The sequence below is a fragment of the Hippoglossus stenolepis genome, chromosome 1 (genome assembly GCF_022539355.2).
Source record: "Hippoglossus stenolepis isolate QCI-W04-F060 chromosome 1, HSTE1.2, whole genome shotgun sequence".
NCBI classification, from domain to species: domain Eukaryota; kingdom Metazoa; phylum Chordata; class Actinopteri; order Pleuronectiformes; family Pleuronectidae; genus Hippoglossus; species Hippoglossus stenolepis.
In genome coordinates this window covers 13253706-13269138 of record NC_061483.1, presented here as the reverse complement: position 1 = coordinate 13269138, position 15433 = coordinate 13253706, and the positions used below count along the sequence as shown (strand labels likewise).

Sequence of the window (15433 nt, the reverse complement as noted above, 5' to 3'; positions counted from 1 at the left end):
CGTTGTGACTCTCGGGTGATCTTGTGGACGAGGGAGCCGGGCTAATGAAGGTTTTTTAATTCAACGGACAGGAGCAGGCCGGTGTGGAGGGAGCTCTGCGGCATGAATACGAGCAACACTTGAATCCTAACTCAGCAGCTTTGCGAGGAGCCAGCGGCTGATGTCCCTCGCTGCGTGTCAAGCCGCCTCCTCTGACACACACGCTCTCTCTGCTGGTTCAGTGCCATCGCCATGGCAACAGTGGAAACTAATTATCATTTACAAGCTGGCTGGGGGGGGGGGGCACTTAGCAATATCTGCTCCAAGAAAGAGACTCGTAGGCGCGTCTTACGCAAATGGACGACCACCTCTGCTAGCTGTGATTAAGTGACATCTGGCAGCGCCGGTGATCTATGTACCATCACTGTGTTGCTGCAGGGAGTGGCTGCGTTTGTGTGTCCTCACCAGAAGGGGGACTCACAGAGCGCGGACAGAGCTGTGTAGGGATAAGGCATGAACACAAGGAGGTGCTGTCAAGCTTTGCATTTTCCGCTTCTCACTCTAAGCGAGGGGAGGGGGGCTCACAGTCAGCAGCACTCAGGCTCCACTCGGGCTGACAGGAGCTGCTTCACTGAATGGAAATCAAGGTGTAATAATGTGTTTCCCATGCTAATTATGGCGACTACTTTAAATAATCATTTACCCACATTTAAATAAAGTGCGGCACCTACTCACATACTCTACCTTTACTTACAATAACTCCTCAGTCATTTGCAGTTGCTGCTTTTTTCTCTCTACCCTGTTAATGTTTTTTGGGGGGTAGTTTTTCCTTTTTCTTGTTGAGGGTTAAGGATAGAGAATGTCGCACCTTGTTAAGCCCTATAAGACAAATTGTGACTTGTCAATATGGGCTATACAAATAAAATTTGATTGATTGATTGATTGATTACTTGAAAACTTTATGTGATGCTAACGTCATCTGGCACAGGAAAAATGGAAAACAATAAAAGACAAGACAAGTAAACAGGCTTTACAACAATCCTCAACAATTACTGGTTCCTCACACTTTGCAGCACGAACATGCAAAATTTTAAATACTGACACCGATCGTCATAAAAACTGTTCTGATAGATGGAATACTACGTATTGGAGTATTGCTGTGTCCACATGTTTTTAACTTTTCCTACCTTCTCATGGCAGTGACAAATCTTTGAATCACTGCGTTATAACAGAACAGGCTGTTCTGTCACTTTGGTTTTTAATTTACACAGCGAGAAACTCATCAAATGCTCAGGCAACACAGTCAACAAACTGTTGGAAGGAAAAAGAAACGCTGACGCAAACAACACCCCTGGCTCTGCACATCTTACTGTGTTTGTTTTCCTCTGCTGTTAGTTAAGACACCCTCTTCAGGCACAGAGGAGATGCAGTGGTTTGGACTGTTGACTCAGAATGAAGGTTGTTGGTTTGAATCCCAGTTCAGAATTTCTGTGTGAAGTTTGCATTTTCTCCCTGTGTCTGCAACATAGACTGTATGTAAAAATGAACGACATGACAGTTCCCCAAAAATCTCCACCTGATGGCTGGCTGCATAGGTCATAAATCCCATCTCCTCCATATTAATGGATGGGACATGGATCCATACTCAAATATATTTTTCGCAAAGAGGGTTTCTGTAATTTTAATTCTCATCATGTATGTCTAAGTTTTCAAGGTAATTAGTTATTTGATGCTATAAAAACTTGGTGAAACGTAATGATTAACAGCTGAGACTAACTTGTGATTGGCTGAGCGTGTGTATCGATGGGATCTCGTTACCGTGACTCCTTCCTAATCGCTACAGAACGGACTCCAGCTCCAAATGTGCTAAAGGCATCCTTCGTATTCTGTTATTCTAGCTTCATCTCTGGATGGTGGGAGGAAGTGGAGACGCATCGTCCATCATTTTAAGCAGTCCATGGTCTGTATGGGTTTGACCTGTCCAGGGTGTACCCCGCCTCTAACCCAATGTCTGCTGGGATTGGCTCCAGCTCCCCACCACAACCCTCACAAGGATGAGCAGGATAGATGATGGATGGACCTTTTTCAGTTCTAAGTTTATTTGACTTTTACAGACGAGAGAGAGGAGAAACATTTTGTCCCCTAAGAACGACAAATGAAATTTCACTCTCACCTCCGTCTTCAGAGAGAGTCTGGATAAAACATAATGAACACAGTGGGGACAGTGGGTGCATACGAATGAATACAATTCATGATCGTATAATAAAAGAGCAAAAAGTTATTTGGATGAATTCCAAACTGTGGAGCTGCTCAGCACCTGTTTGAGTATTTAAGAGGCCCAGCTGCTCGAAGTAATCCTCCACTATCTATTCATCATCACAAATCAACATGGTCCCTGCTCTCCAGTCCATCAGCAGACTGCTGGGAATGAAGTCCCCTTTCATAGATCTCTAAATCAGGGTTATTGAAAGGTAGTAGAAATGACAATTTAGTATTATTACTTTAATAAAGACTAACTGATTGATTGATATTGTGTTTACTAACAAAAAGCTTTTGAGGCCAGTGTACAATGAAACAATATGAATCAGACTCAAGTCAAATAAAGGTTTCTCAAGGTCTGTAACGATTTGCCTTGCTTGAGAGAGAAACACTTTTTATGAAAACTGTGACTGTGGTTGAAATTTAAAAAGGACATTTTGAAATGAAAACCTGCTGGAATAAGACAAAATAAGGACCGACATGTTATAAGGATGTAATAAAATAAAAATTGAAAAAAAACAACATTTCATAATACTAAGAAGATTTTAAAATTACATTGGAAGATTTTACATTCATGGTTTGTCTTAATTGATATGATTTTTGCATAATGTATTATCCATTATTTCAAATTTAACATTAAACCTTGGTCTCCTCCAGTCATCAAATGTGTTTCAATGACAAACAAGTGTACAGTAAAGCGCAAACCTCCGCCAAGGCCAAACAGTCACTTTACATTTAATCAAGCTGCACCAAATTATACACTCATCAGTTCCCTCAATGATACATGAATTATTTCTTTAGAAATTAAATATTTCTTTATAATTCACAAACAAGTCAAAAAACCTCAATGTTAACGAAAATAAAAAAAATATCCTGAATCCGCCAACCAACAACTGACAAATAAATTCCACAGAAATCATAACCTATTTGGTGAAGGTAACAAATATCAAATCTCGGTCAGTGTTTTTTGTTCTTTCTTCCTACAATTATCGAGGGGATAAGAATATGAATATATTCTCATCTTGAAACAATATGTTGTATAGAACAGCTCAATATGTCTGACGTTCATTCTGTTCCGTGTGCTGAAGGGAGAGAGCCACACAAGACTGCACATGTTCATCCTTGCATCTGTAATGGATGGATGATTACACACACACACACACACACACACACACACACACACACACACACACACACACACACACACACACACACACACACACACACACACACACACACACACACACACACACACACACACACACACACACACACACACACACACACACACACACACACACACACACCTTTTTTCTCGATAACTTAATACCACTTCTCAGTTTTATGCTGTGATTAATCACTATAGCAACCAGGTCCAGAAGCAAATCTCACACACATACACATCCAGTGGTGGAGAGCGATGGAGGAGAGGATGGAGTTGAATAAAAGAAAAGTAAAAAGGAGCAGAATTTTCATTTTAAAACCAAATCCACCAAAGAAAATCCAATAAAATATAAAACATGAGTTCAATAAAAAGTTAAATCCACAAGATTAAAGGCATTTTATCTAAGCTAAACTTAGAGAATTACGTGTTAGAAGACCAGAGTGAAAATCTCCTGCAGGCCCTGAGAGCCCTTTTACTTTCCATTCAAGATGTTAGATTCAGATTTTAACATTTTCCTAAATTTTACCTCCATTTCACAAACTGAGGCTTTGCGTTTGCTCTTTAAGGCCTAAAGATCTCACAGTGTAATGTATGGTCCATGCTTAATGCAGCGGGTTTAGAAGATAAATTGAGTTATGGAGACACTGGATATGGAGGAGAAAGGATGGTTAATGAGAGAGGGAGCTGGGTTAATCAAGAGCACATGGAATAAGAGAAGGAGGAGGGGGTGTTATCATAATCAATTTTATCGCCTTTCTTGGTACCAGCTGTCCACAGGGAGTGTGTCAGACCTCTATCTGGCTTTCACCTCCGCTGTGATTTCTCCTCATATCCACCCACATTTAGATCAAATGTCAGAGTCTGCTCATTCACTTTACAATATTCTTCTCTAAAATGAAGGGAGGCCCTATGCTATTAAGACAGGAAAGCTTTTGAGTGTAGTTACAGATGTAATATTTAACAAGACTAGCCAGTTGGCCAGTCGGCTGTTTTGTCCTCTGTTGTTTGTATTGGTCAATTGTAATGGATCATAAGATAAGATAAGATAAGATAAGATAAGATTTGGGAAATGAGGGAAATTTGCAATCATGATTCTTGATTGTTTTTTGCTGCTTAACGTAACAGTATAACTTTAAAACATTATGCCATCCATGAATATTGCACAATCCCTTCCCTGGTGCCCTCTAATGTTTTTGCATTACATTTTGTTTTCTATTTTAATATTAGTTTATTTTTTTAGATTTTAGATTTATACTTGCACAAACAGACAAACAAACCTACTTGGCAAAAAAAAAAACTGATTCTGATGAACATGATTTGTGCCTGAGTCGAGCTGGGTAGATTTCCATTGGCCCTGGTGGTGAAGACAACAGTTCCCATGATCCCACGCTGCTTCACGACATCATCACATTAGGTAATTTGTACTGTTCTGATTGAGAAGTTACATATTGTTAGTTTAAGTGGTTTAATGACATTTAGGGTCCTAAAAGCAATAAATACAAGCAGTTATAGTGAACATGTATTTGTAATACATAGAATATATATACTGTATATACTAGGGCTGCACGGCATCACAATATCAACACGCGCGATATACGTATCGCAAAAGACAGCTTGAGCTGCGATAAAAGGTGTTCCACGTGCCGTGCATTCACGCTCTGCATTTCAATATAATTGGCCAATCAGATGGAGCCCTGCTGCCCTAGATAATAAATTAAAGATATTCAGATCATTGACTGTTTTTTTCCGTCAATGAATCATTGTCGGAGAAGAGAATAGAGAGAGAACAGAGAACTGCGAGGCGACTCTGTAAAATCTTGCTCCAGAACGAATATAATATAATGGAGCAACATTAGAATCCATTTGAATTGATGTTTGTAGCGTTTCATGGTCTCCATCAGTATTTGTTTTTGAAGTGTCACCAAATGCCATCACTAAAGGAAATCTCTTAGTCAGCTTGGCATTTCTAACCAAAAACAGGTATTCTATATTTAGACTAAGGCAGTCTCATCAAAGGAATAGCGTCTCCTCCATTCATAAATCATTGACACTGTACGAGACAGGACAGCGTTTGCAGCCCCCTCACTTTGATGCCTTTGCTGTCTTGTTAACACAGCAGAGGTTGTTGGGTGTCCCCTGATCAAAGCGGATTTGTGTAGAATTACGCTTTTGGCAGCAGGTGTGCCTTTAGAGCAGAAGCCTGAAACCACACGACATCCCAGCTGTGCCCTTGGGTCCTATACAGACGGGTACTCCAAAAAAACAAGTGATGTAAGATACTGCAGAGAAGTACCTCTTTATACCACTGGTACCTCCTGGGAGAACCATTTCCCTCACATTTAAATAGCTGAAGAAAAGCCAGACATATTTCATTTCACATTATGCATTTAATTTGTGGTAGTTGTTGTGTCACAGGGAAAGTAATAGTCTGTGTTCTGTGGGTATGTGTGGTGCTCCAACAGCATTTCTATTCCACTGTTTTTCTACACAGACATTTGGCATAATTTACTCCACCAAGAAGGTCATGTTTTAAACCCCTTGTTTGTTGGCTTATGTTAGTTTTTAAGCAGGAAAAATGCAAAAACTACTCAACTGAATCACCTGAACTTTCATGGATAAATACGAGTGGATGCAATTTGAATGTATTTAAATGTGGTTTCATAAGGGGACTTATCTATCTATCTATCTATCCATCCATCCATACAGCCATATAAAGAGTATTATGTTACATCATTTGCTAAACTCAATCAGTTTTTAAGGATTTCTTGAATGTCATTGAAGATTAAATAGCCTCTTTGAGGGTTGTTGTATTCAGATCTATATTTTAGAACCTCTTGCGGGGCCTTGGCAGCTACTGGTCAAAAGGATAAATCACTTAAGGAATATTTATTATTTTTATTCTCATTTGTTTTGTTCTGGTTCATTGCACAACAACAGCACAGCTCTGGCAGAAAGAAAAAAGAAAAGAACCGTGTCCTCCGGCTCATTCACCAGCAGGTTGCCTGGAATCAGCACCTGTTCTCCAAATCACACTAAGCCCAAAATTGCCAGCTTACCTCTGTTTCACATAAGGGGCCATTACTAATCATAGCTCCCGGCCTGCCAAGCATCTCCACTGCGGCAGACAGAGGGAGAAGTCAGAGGGGAAGCTCCGCCACCTTCTGCACCTGATGTCAGTCCCAACTTGTCAGCAGCTTTATGAGTTTGTTAAATATATTTGCATGTAATTTATGCCAAAACAAAAAAAAAACAACAATGAAAATTATATTAGGTATCAGGCATTGGATGTAAATAATCAGACACATGATGTGTGAAGTTTTCTCAGCCTGTGTTTCTGTGCCTGTGAGGCATTTAGGTTGTTATCCTAAATCAGTCTAATCAACTGAGTTGCTGTACTAATACACAGTCTGCATTCAGTGGCAGGTCTGGCCATCATCTTTATTACCACGGCGAGGAGGTTGTGTTTTCATACACGTTTGTCTGTTAGTAGGATTATGTATATTTTTTTGTGAAAAATAATGCAGACCTTTTTGATGAAAAAAATCAGGCATATGTAGAGTGATAATATTTATGGGGGATTTGGTGCAGATCTGGATCCAGATTTTATGAATCAAGACAAATATATTTAGAGGGTGTAATCTTAATTCAGGTACTATATAATAACATATATACAATTCTATCAGACAATATTTGGCCTGTGTTTAATGTAAACAGTTTGAAGAACATTTCTATGGATGGTATATGTATCTGATCTCTATACAAATATGCAATATGGTGATAAATGGGCCTTGGCGAAAAGCATGTGCTCTCCTGATTTTATTTGCTTTGATTAAATCCACCTGTGCTTGTGTGCATGTGAAAAGTACAAAGATTCTTACAAAGACACATTTCTTAACCAGGAATTACAGCATCAGTACCTTACACTTTATCCTAATGAGGGACACGTGTAAGGTGTTGTCAGGTTTAACATCACAATATGTTGTATCCCAGTGGTTACAGCCACAGGAATAAGTGAAGCAGAATAGACCAAAGCAGCAACGCTTTGTCTACCTTCATCTTTCTATGTGTGGTTACTACAGAAACCGGTGGACAGTGACTAAGCTATGAACTGCATAATGACAGCAGTGCAGTATCAGGCTTTTGAGCTGAAGAGTCAGGAGGTTTGATGCATAACACATGACAAGGCTGCATCACCACAACAACGGAGATAATGTAAAGGAAACTGCAGTATTCGCCCTGGTAAGAAGTTTCAACAATAATACTCAGAGCAGGTGGAGAGGACGTTCTGGACACGCACTGGACACAGCTGTCACTCCAGCTGCTCTCCTGCCCTGTGTCATACAGAGTCGTTTCTAATACTTTGGTTCATGGTAAAATATCGAAACTAATTCTGATAAGACTGTTATGACAACGACTGACGAATCAATCTCGCACCATTTGTGTGGTTGTCTGCAATTTCTAAGTGACGCACATGATTTTTTTGTGAATCATTTTTTAAGCCACCCGCAATGGCCCATTGAGAGATTTCCCATTTCATGAACTCACAGCACTCGGTGTATCACTTGGTATGTAGCTGACAAGTGTTTGAAATATAATCATAGAAAACAGTTTCTTGGAAATCTGGTACATTGGATTAAAGGTCTAATTTTTAGAAAGCAATACGCATCATTCTTAATATACAACAAATAAATGACAACCTGCATTAGAGCCGGTTGCAGCTTCTGCCAGGCAAAAGAGAGCACACACACACACAGAGACAGTGTTAGTACTGACTGTCCACAGCTCCTGTTGGGGCCAATTCACACCTGCATCACAAGCTGAACAGACACGAGCACAACTCAGATAAACCCATCTGATCTGACCTGAAACCAAATCCGTGTAGAGATGTTATTTAGAGGCCTCCGACAATGCATATCACATGAAAGCTTCTCACAACCATGATAAATTAAATCTTCTTGCTGCTTTCTAATCAGCTCTATGCATCATTGTCCAGAGGTAATTTCAGTCTACTCCATCGGCTCCACAGACTCTGAAGGGGCACAGATGAAATTCAAGGAATAATACAGGCTTGATAATGTAACCAATTTTCGTCTTGATTCAAGTGAGTGGCCTTTCATTTTGAGAGCATAACTTAATATCTGGCATTTAATTGGCGAGAAGGAATCCTGACGAGGTAATTCCACAAAAATCCAAGAGCGAGAGCAGAAATCAGAGAGTAGGACTGGGCAAGAAAATCATATTAATAATTATAGCAATGGTTCAATATATTAGAAAATCTACCCAACCCGACCCAGGCACAAATCATGTTCATCAGAATCAGGGTTTATTGCCAAGTAGGTTTACACATGCAAGGGATTTGCTGTGGTCTGTTTGTGCAATGTGCACAGTGAGGAGGTAAACCACACAATCAATCTACTTTATATGAAGTGTAAGTAGAGTTTAAAACCACAACCTTCACTCAGGAGAAAAAAATCAGTCTTTAAACTTAAAAAAAAAATAATAATGTGACATTCATTGTGATAGCGATCGTGATTTGAACATTATTATCTTGATATAATCGTCCAGCCCTGTCTGAGAGATGAAGTTCCGTGAGCATTCACAAGCAGCCTGAGCACGAGAAGGACTTAAACCTAAACACAGCACAGGAGCTTGGTGCAGCGACAGTATGTCCAAGTGCAGACAAACAGATTTGAGCAGGAGCAGAGCATGTGGGAGAGAGGGCAGGGTTTTGAGGCAAAGCATTGATCTCAATGTGAAATGAAGAAATAGAGCTCCCGAAATGAAAGGCCACACAGAAGAAACTCCAGATCACATCCACACAGTGAACAATGTTCATCCTCCATAATTTATCAGGCCTTTTTTTGTAAAGATCACCACTGACACTAAAACATCTGAACAGTACGTCTCTCTTACTGCAGGTAAGGAAAGCAGATCCTCTGTTTTATGCAGGACTCGTGGAGATGGATTACATTTAATTTCCATCTTTAATATCATGGCAGCCAAATAAAAAAGTCCATATGAATTAATCAATGGTTATTTAATTATCTGTTTTTACAGTCACCACAGCTGCTGGAGCTTGGCTCTTTTCAACACATCATCCGGTCGCATAACAAAGGCTGGGAAAATAAGGAGAAGGTTACTGTGTATCAGCTCCACCATTTCCTCTTTTTCTAAACTCATTTATCATGTGCTTTTTTAATAGAGGGATACAACGTACACAAGGAAATTCAAACTAACCTTTGTGCTGGATATTAAAAAAACATGGGAATGCTGCCCTGAGCTCCAAAGGTTTTGAATTGTATCTCGTCTGCCCACCTTGCCCCTCCATCTCCAGGAGACAGTGTTTACTGAGCAGGAGCCAGGACACAGTGTGATAGTGGCGGTCAAAGTGGAAACAGGCTCCTCCAGGGAAAACAATGCATGCAAGTAACATTAATATTATATGGACGTACTCAAAGTCAACATAAATAAGCTTAATCCTATTGAACGTACAAAATGTAACTTCAATGAATCTACCTGATGGATGAGGTAATGTATTCAAGTTTTATTCAAAGTACGCAGCAAATGAAAATGATCACGAATAATTGTGATCCATTACGAGTAATCAATATAAAGGCAATTAAAAGGAAATGTCCCGTTACCTTGAATAAAATTGGGGATTTCTCTGGGTTTGAACAATGTTGGAAACATTTTGGATGATGCAAGTACCCAAGTCAACAAACTATATAACATAGGTCGAGTTGTTTTTAGACATTTCAATGAAGAATTGTTATATATTATATCTTTAAATAATCATCTTGACATGTTACAGAGTATGAACATAATCCAGGATCTGTTTATATGGATTACAATTTAGTAATTACTATTTTTGTACATTTGATCATGTTGTTATACATAAGCAATAGTTTTCTCATTGTCTGCACAATGATCTGACACTTTAGATTTAATGAGTCACTTTCATATAGATTTCTTGGAGGCCTACATTTTCAATATTTCTCATTTTTAGTTGAGTGCCGACAACTTCACATGTAAATTGATAAGTTGAATATACTGTGGAGTTTTGGACATCCAGTGGTGTTATAAAGCGGTTGTTTTATGCCCAGCAGTCCCACACATGTTCTCACTTATTCTGACTAATGAAATCCCTGCTCAGATTGAAGTTGAATAGTTTCCAACCTCAAACAAACATCAGGGACAAAAACAAAAGATCGAAGTGTGGCCTCTCTTTCACTAACAGGTGCTACAGAACTACTATGAAGTCTATGAAGCATAATACACACACACACACACACACACACACACACACACACACACACACACACACACACACACCACAGTCCTCAGGGGAGGTGTAAGCAAACAAAATGTGAAGCACCTGTGAAGCACTGGTAAATACAATCCTACACAGTTGTCATGGATATTGATTTTGGAGAACTGTAAGAGGTGAGACAGACATGTGCGTGTCTATATAGATTTTGTTATTTCCCCTCCTACCTCCAATAGAAAGCTTCAATGCCACTGGAGATTTAACTTCTCTTTAACAAGAAACTGCAAATGTGAATGCCTCATTTCAAATTGTCGGCCGAAGGCTGGAGACAACAACGAGCAACAGATCTTCCAGAGGTTTATTGTGCTTCTAGCCTTATTGATACTTTAAATTGATTATTATTATTTCAAAGAAGTTATGTTTTCACCCGTGTCAGTTTGTTTGTCAGAGGGATTACGCAAAAACTACTGAAAGGATTTCTATGAAACTTGAAGGATGGGACATGAGCCAGGAAAGAATCTGATCCCAAAAAAGGGGCGGATCCAGGATATTTTTTTAACCCCTTCCTGAACCCTGCGAGATAGGGTTATTTAATTTGTTGTTTTTTTACATTTTCACCAATTTCCCAAATATTATTTATGGATCTTGATGAATAAAACTCAGGCATAAAGGGGACTGACATCTATGAGTGTGTGCAATTTGGTGCAGCTTGACTAAATTTAAGGGGACTGTTGCGCCTGAGTGGAGGTATGAGCTCTAAGTTCCATTCTAGCTGATATTGATACTTTTTTCCCATGTTACTGTTTTGTATAGGTTTTAGTAAGGACTTAATATCATTCCAATAAGGAGAAGACATACAGTACATACTAGTGTGACCTGAGTTTGACCCCTGATGCCTGACAGAGAGCGCCACATTAACGTCACTGTTTAGTCTTTTGTTTTATTTGAAGGAAAGCACGAACAATCTATCTGAACTGTCAGTTCTAACTCAATCTGCTCCTGTTTGACTGGTGAAGCAGCTCATTAGCAGAGAGGCTGCTCATGCGCACATCTGCTCACCTGTGCATGAGATAGAACCACTGAGGGAAAATATGATATGATATCGGTATAAAAGGACACAACAGCCCTACTTAAATGCACAGACCACTGTGCCTCTTACTGTCTGTAACTGGCAGCACACAGTGAACATTACTTCACAACACTGGGAGAAATCTTCAGAGGGCTACAGAACCATTGGCTCTGACAGCAGGCTCTTGGGATGTCCATGAACAGATCTAGAATACCAATTATACTGTCTGAGCCAATACATGCAGTGTTGTCATGGTAAAACTTCTGTGCCGCTGGTCAAACAGCTACAGGAGATACATCTCCAACCCTCCATTGTACGCCAGAATGAGGAGTATGACTAAAGAGGAATGTGAATGGTGTGCTAGATAAAAGGTATTCATCGAGATATTCATGATTGCTTTGATCAGTGGTAGCAAGTGTACCGCATATATACTGTGAATATTATTGATGTAATGCTATTGTTCCTGAGAATGTACCTACAGTGTACTTCCTCAATGTCAGAGCCCTGTTTAGTAATCATGAGCGTTCAGTGACTGATTCACACTTGCTGTTTATGTTTTGGTGGCATCAAACGCACAAAATGGACATTAGTAAAACAGAGCAACCTCCACTTGCTCATGAGTGTGATTTCTTCTTAGAAATTCGTCAGACTCTCCGCTCCCGTCAGGCTGAGGACCACCACGGCTCCAAGGATGGTTTTAATATGTATGCTCCGTGTTCATGCTCCTCGTGTCTGCTCGAATTTGTACTAAGGTTTGATCATAAAGGTCTTGATCAGACTTACAGAGATGTAGCCTGCCAACCTCAGGGCTGAAGATGATGGTGAGGACGAGGACGAGGATGATGATAAGGATGAGGATGAAGAAGAACAAGAAGAGTAAGATAATGATTATGATGATGCAGAAGATGATGATGATAAAGAAGATGATGATGATAACAATGAACATGATGAAGATGAGAATGAACATGATGAGAATGAACATGATGAGAATGTCCATGATGATGATGATGATGATGATTCTGATGAAGATGGTAGTAGAGGTGACGATGAGGAACAAGATGAAGAACATGATGACAATGATGATTTTTCTCTGCAGAGTATTGTCACTTCTCCACCACAAAAAATGTTTTTATGTATGTATGGATGGATGGATAGATAGATCAATAGATAGATGGTTGATTGATTGGTTGGTTGATTGGTTGATTGGTTGGTTGGTTGGTTGGTTGATTGATTGATTGATTGATTGATTGATTGGTTGTCTTATGCCGCAGGAGACAAACAACAGTATCAAACACTATGGGTCATGTATGCTGAATGTTTTTGTGATGGTGGGCAGCATGTACAGATTCATGATGATTTATGACGGACCCACACACAGAGGGAATCGAACACATCAGACACAGGATGATGCTCAGGCTACTTGATGAACTCACATCACATCTCTCCTGTCCAAATCGTCACCTGTCATTTAATAACGCAGGGGGTTTGGGTGTTTGGGGGACTCCACCTGAAATATATCGGCCTAACACACACACACACACACACACACACACACAGACAGACAGACAGACAGACAGACAGACAGACAGACAGACAGACACACACACAGGTAAAGTAGCCTCTCACACACACACACACACACAGTGAGGGGAGCAGCTCCTACCTGTCGTAACTCCATCTGCTGTAAGACATGCTCCTGTTGCTGCTCACTCCCTCCATGTCTCCGCTGGCGTGTGGACCGGACTCGGTGCGGAGACGACGCTGAATGAGGGCAATAACCCGGAGAGTGATGGCTGCTCCTCGGTGCTCCTCCTCCTCCTCCTCTTCCTTACTGACAGTAACGTGAACTGAAGGAATCGCGGTGAAGTGAAGGAGCAGCGGGGCCACACGCTCTCCTATTGGCCGAGAGCTCGAGCGCGAGCCGTGGACTCGCGGTGCACGCGCAGGTGCTGATGTGTTTCCCTCACCGTGATCATCAACACTGAGGACTGTTTGACTGCAGACGTCCCACTGGTCCCCGTGTGTTCATGTCCTCTGGATTACCCGCGTCTCCTGGTCAGCAGCAAACACTGAACCACACTGATCGATACCCACAGAGCCACAGAGGAGCTATGGTACACACCAGATGTACGGTGGCCCTGAGGTGCACAGCCAAATGTCACAAAGCACAGCAACGAATCACAAGACCTAATATCGAATAAGAAAACACAACAGCTACTAAAAAGACAACAAATAAGAAAACAAACCAGCTAATAAGAAAACAAACCAACAAATAAGAAAACACAACAACTCCCAAAGCACAACGACAAATAAGGAGAATCTGACAGCAAACAAAAACAAATACAAAAGCCAACTAGGGCTACGTTGTAGCACTGACGGGCCCGAGCACCCGCACGTTGAAGCCTGTTGCGGTCGGTGGAGAGAGCGATCGACCAAGTGCCGCGACGCCTCGTTGCACGCGTTTTGCGCACTGCGGCGAGGACAAACGCTTCGCTTCCTGCGTCCGTCGAGCGACGTCGATCCTTGCCTGCTAATTGCTCATTACGATCCACGCCGTCAATTGCACAACACACTGTGAACATTTTATGTAAATCGAATGATAGTTGTAAAACAAAGCTTACTTCCTGTTGCCAGTAGGTGGCGCCATCACTATTATTACCTACAGACTGATATATCTCTTCAAGTAGGGGCTCTGATGTAGCGTGAGCAATTTTGTGTCAATCGGACAATGTTACAACAACTTAATTTTCACACTGATCAGTAGGTGGCGCTATGACCCTGAACTAATATTAATATATGGATGTGTTCAGGTCAAGATTGTGATCATAGGTCAGCGGTTCGGAGCCGGTTGGATAATGCAGAGTGGATTTACAAAGTACTTCCTGTTTCATGGCGAATCAGTAGGTGGCGCTATGACACTGAGGAAATATTCACACATGGAGCTGTTCAGGCTTGGACTATAATCATGTGACAGAAGTTTGACGGTGATAGGACAATGCACACTGGAGTTATGACAACATCGTGTCCTTTGGCGAAGGATGATCCTTCGCCGCACCTCAATGTTGACACGGTTTGAGGAAATGTCACGATTCTGACCATGGTCAAATGACTTGACTGAGCTCTTTTGAGCTGTATATTGTAAAGCAGCCAGGAGCAGTGCATCAAAGTATAAAACGCTTCACTTCCTGCGTCCGTCGAGCGACGTCGATCCTTGCCTGCTAATTGCTGATTACGATCCACGCCATCAATTGCACATCACACTGTGAAAATTGTATGTAAATCGAATGATAGTTGTAAAACAAAGCTTACTTCCTGTTGCCAGTAGGTGGCGCCATCACTATTATTACCTGCAGACTGATATATCTCTTCAAGTAGGGGCTCTGATGTAGCGTGAGCAATTTTGTGTCAATCGGACAATGTTACAACAACTTAATTTTCACACCGATCAGTAGGTGGCGCTATGACCCTGAACTAATATTAATATATGGATGTGTTCAGGTCATGATAGTGATCATAGGTCAGTAGTTCGGAGCCGGTTGGATAATGCAGAGTGGATTTACAAAGTACTTCCTGTTTCATGGCGAATCAGTAGGTGGCGCTATGACACTGAGGAAATATTGACACCTGGAGCTGTTCAGGCTTGGACTATAATCATGTGGCAGAAGTTTGGCAGTGATGGGACAATGCACACTGG

At 40.9% G+C, this 15433-nt stretch overlaps 1 protein-coding gene across 1 annotated transcript in view; it reads right to left on the bottom strand.

Annotated features, from left to right (window-relative positions):
* tub (TUB bipartite transcription factor) overlaps positions 1-13750 on the bottom strand; it is a 43923-nt gene extending 30173 nt beyond the window's left edge. Inside the window, exon 1 of the mRNA XM_035153275.2 lies at positions 13403-13750. Coding sequence (XP_035009166.1) covers positions 13403-13458 — 56 coding nt within the window. The 5' untranslated portion in view covers positions 13459-13750. The remainder of the gene's footprint in view (positions 1-13402) is intronic.
* Between the last annotated feature and the right edge of the window lie 1683 nt (positions 13751-15433).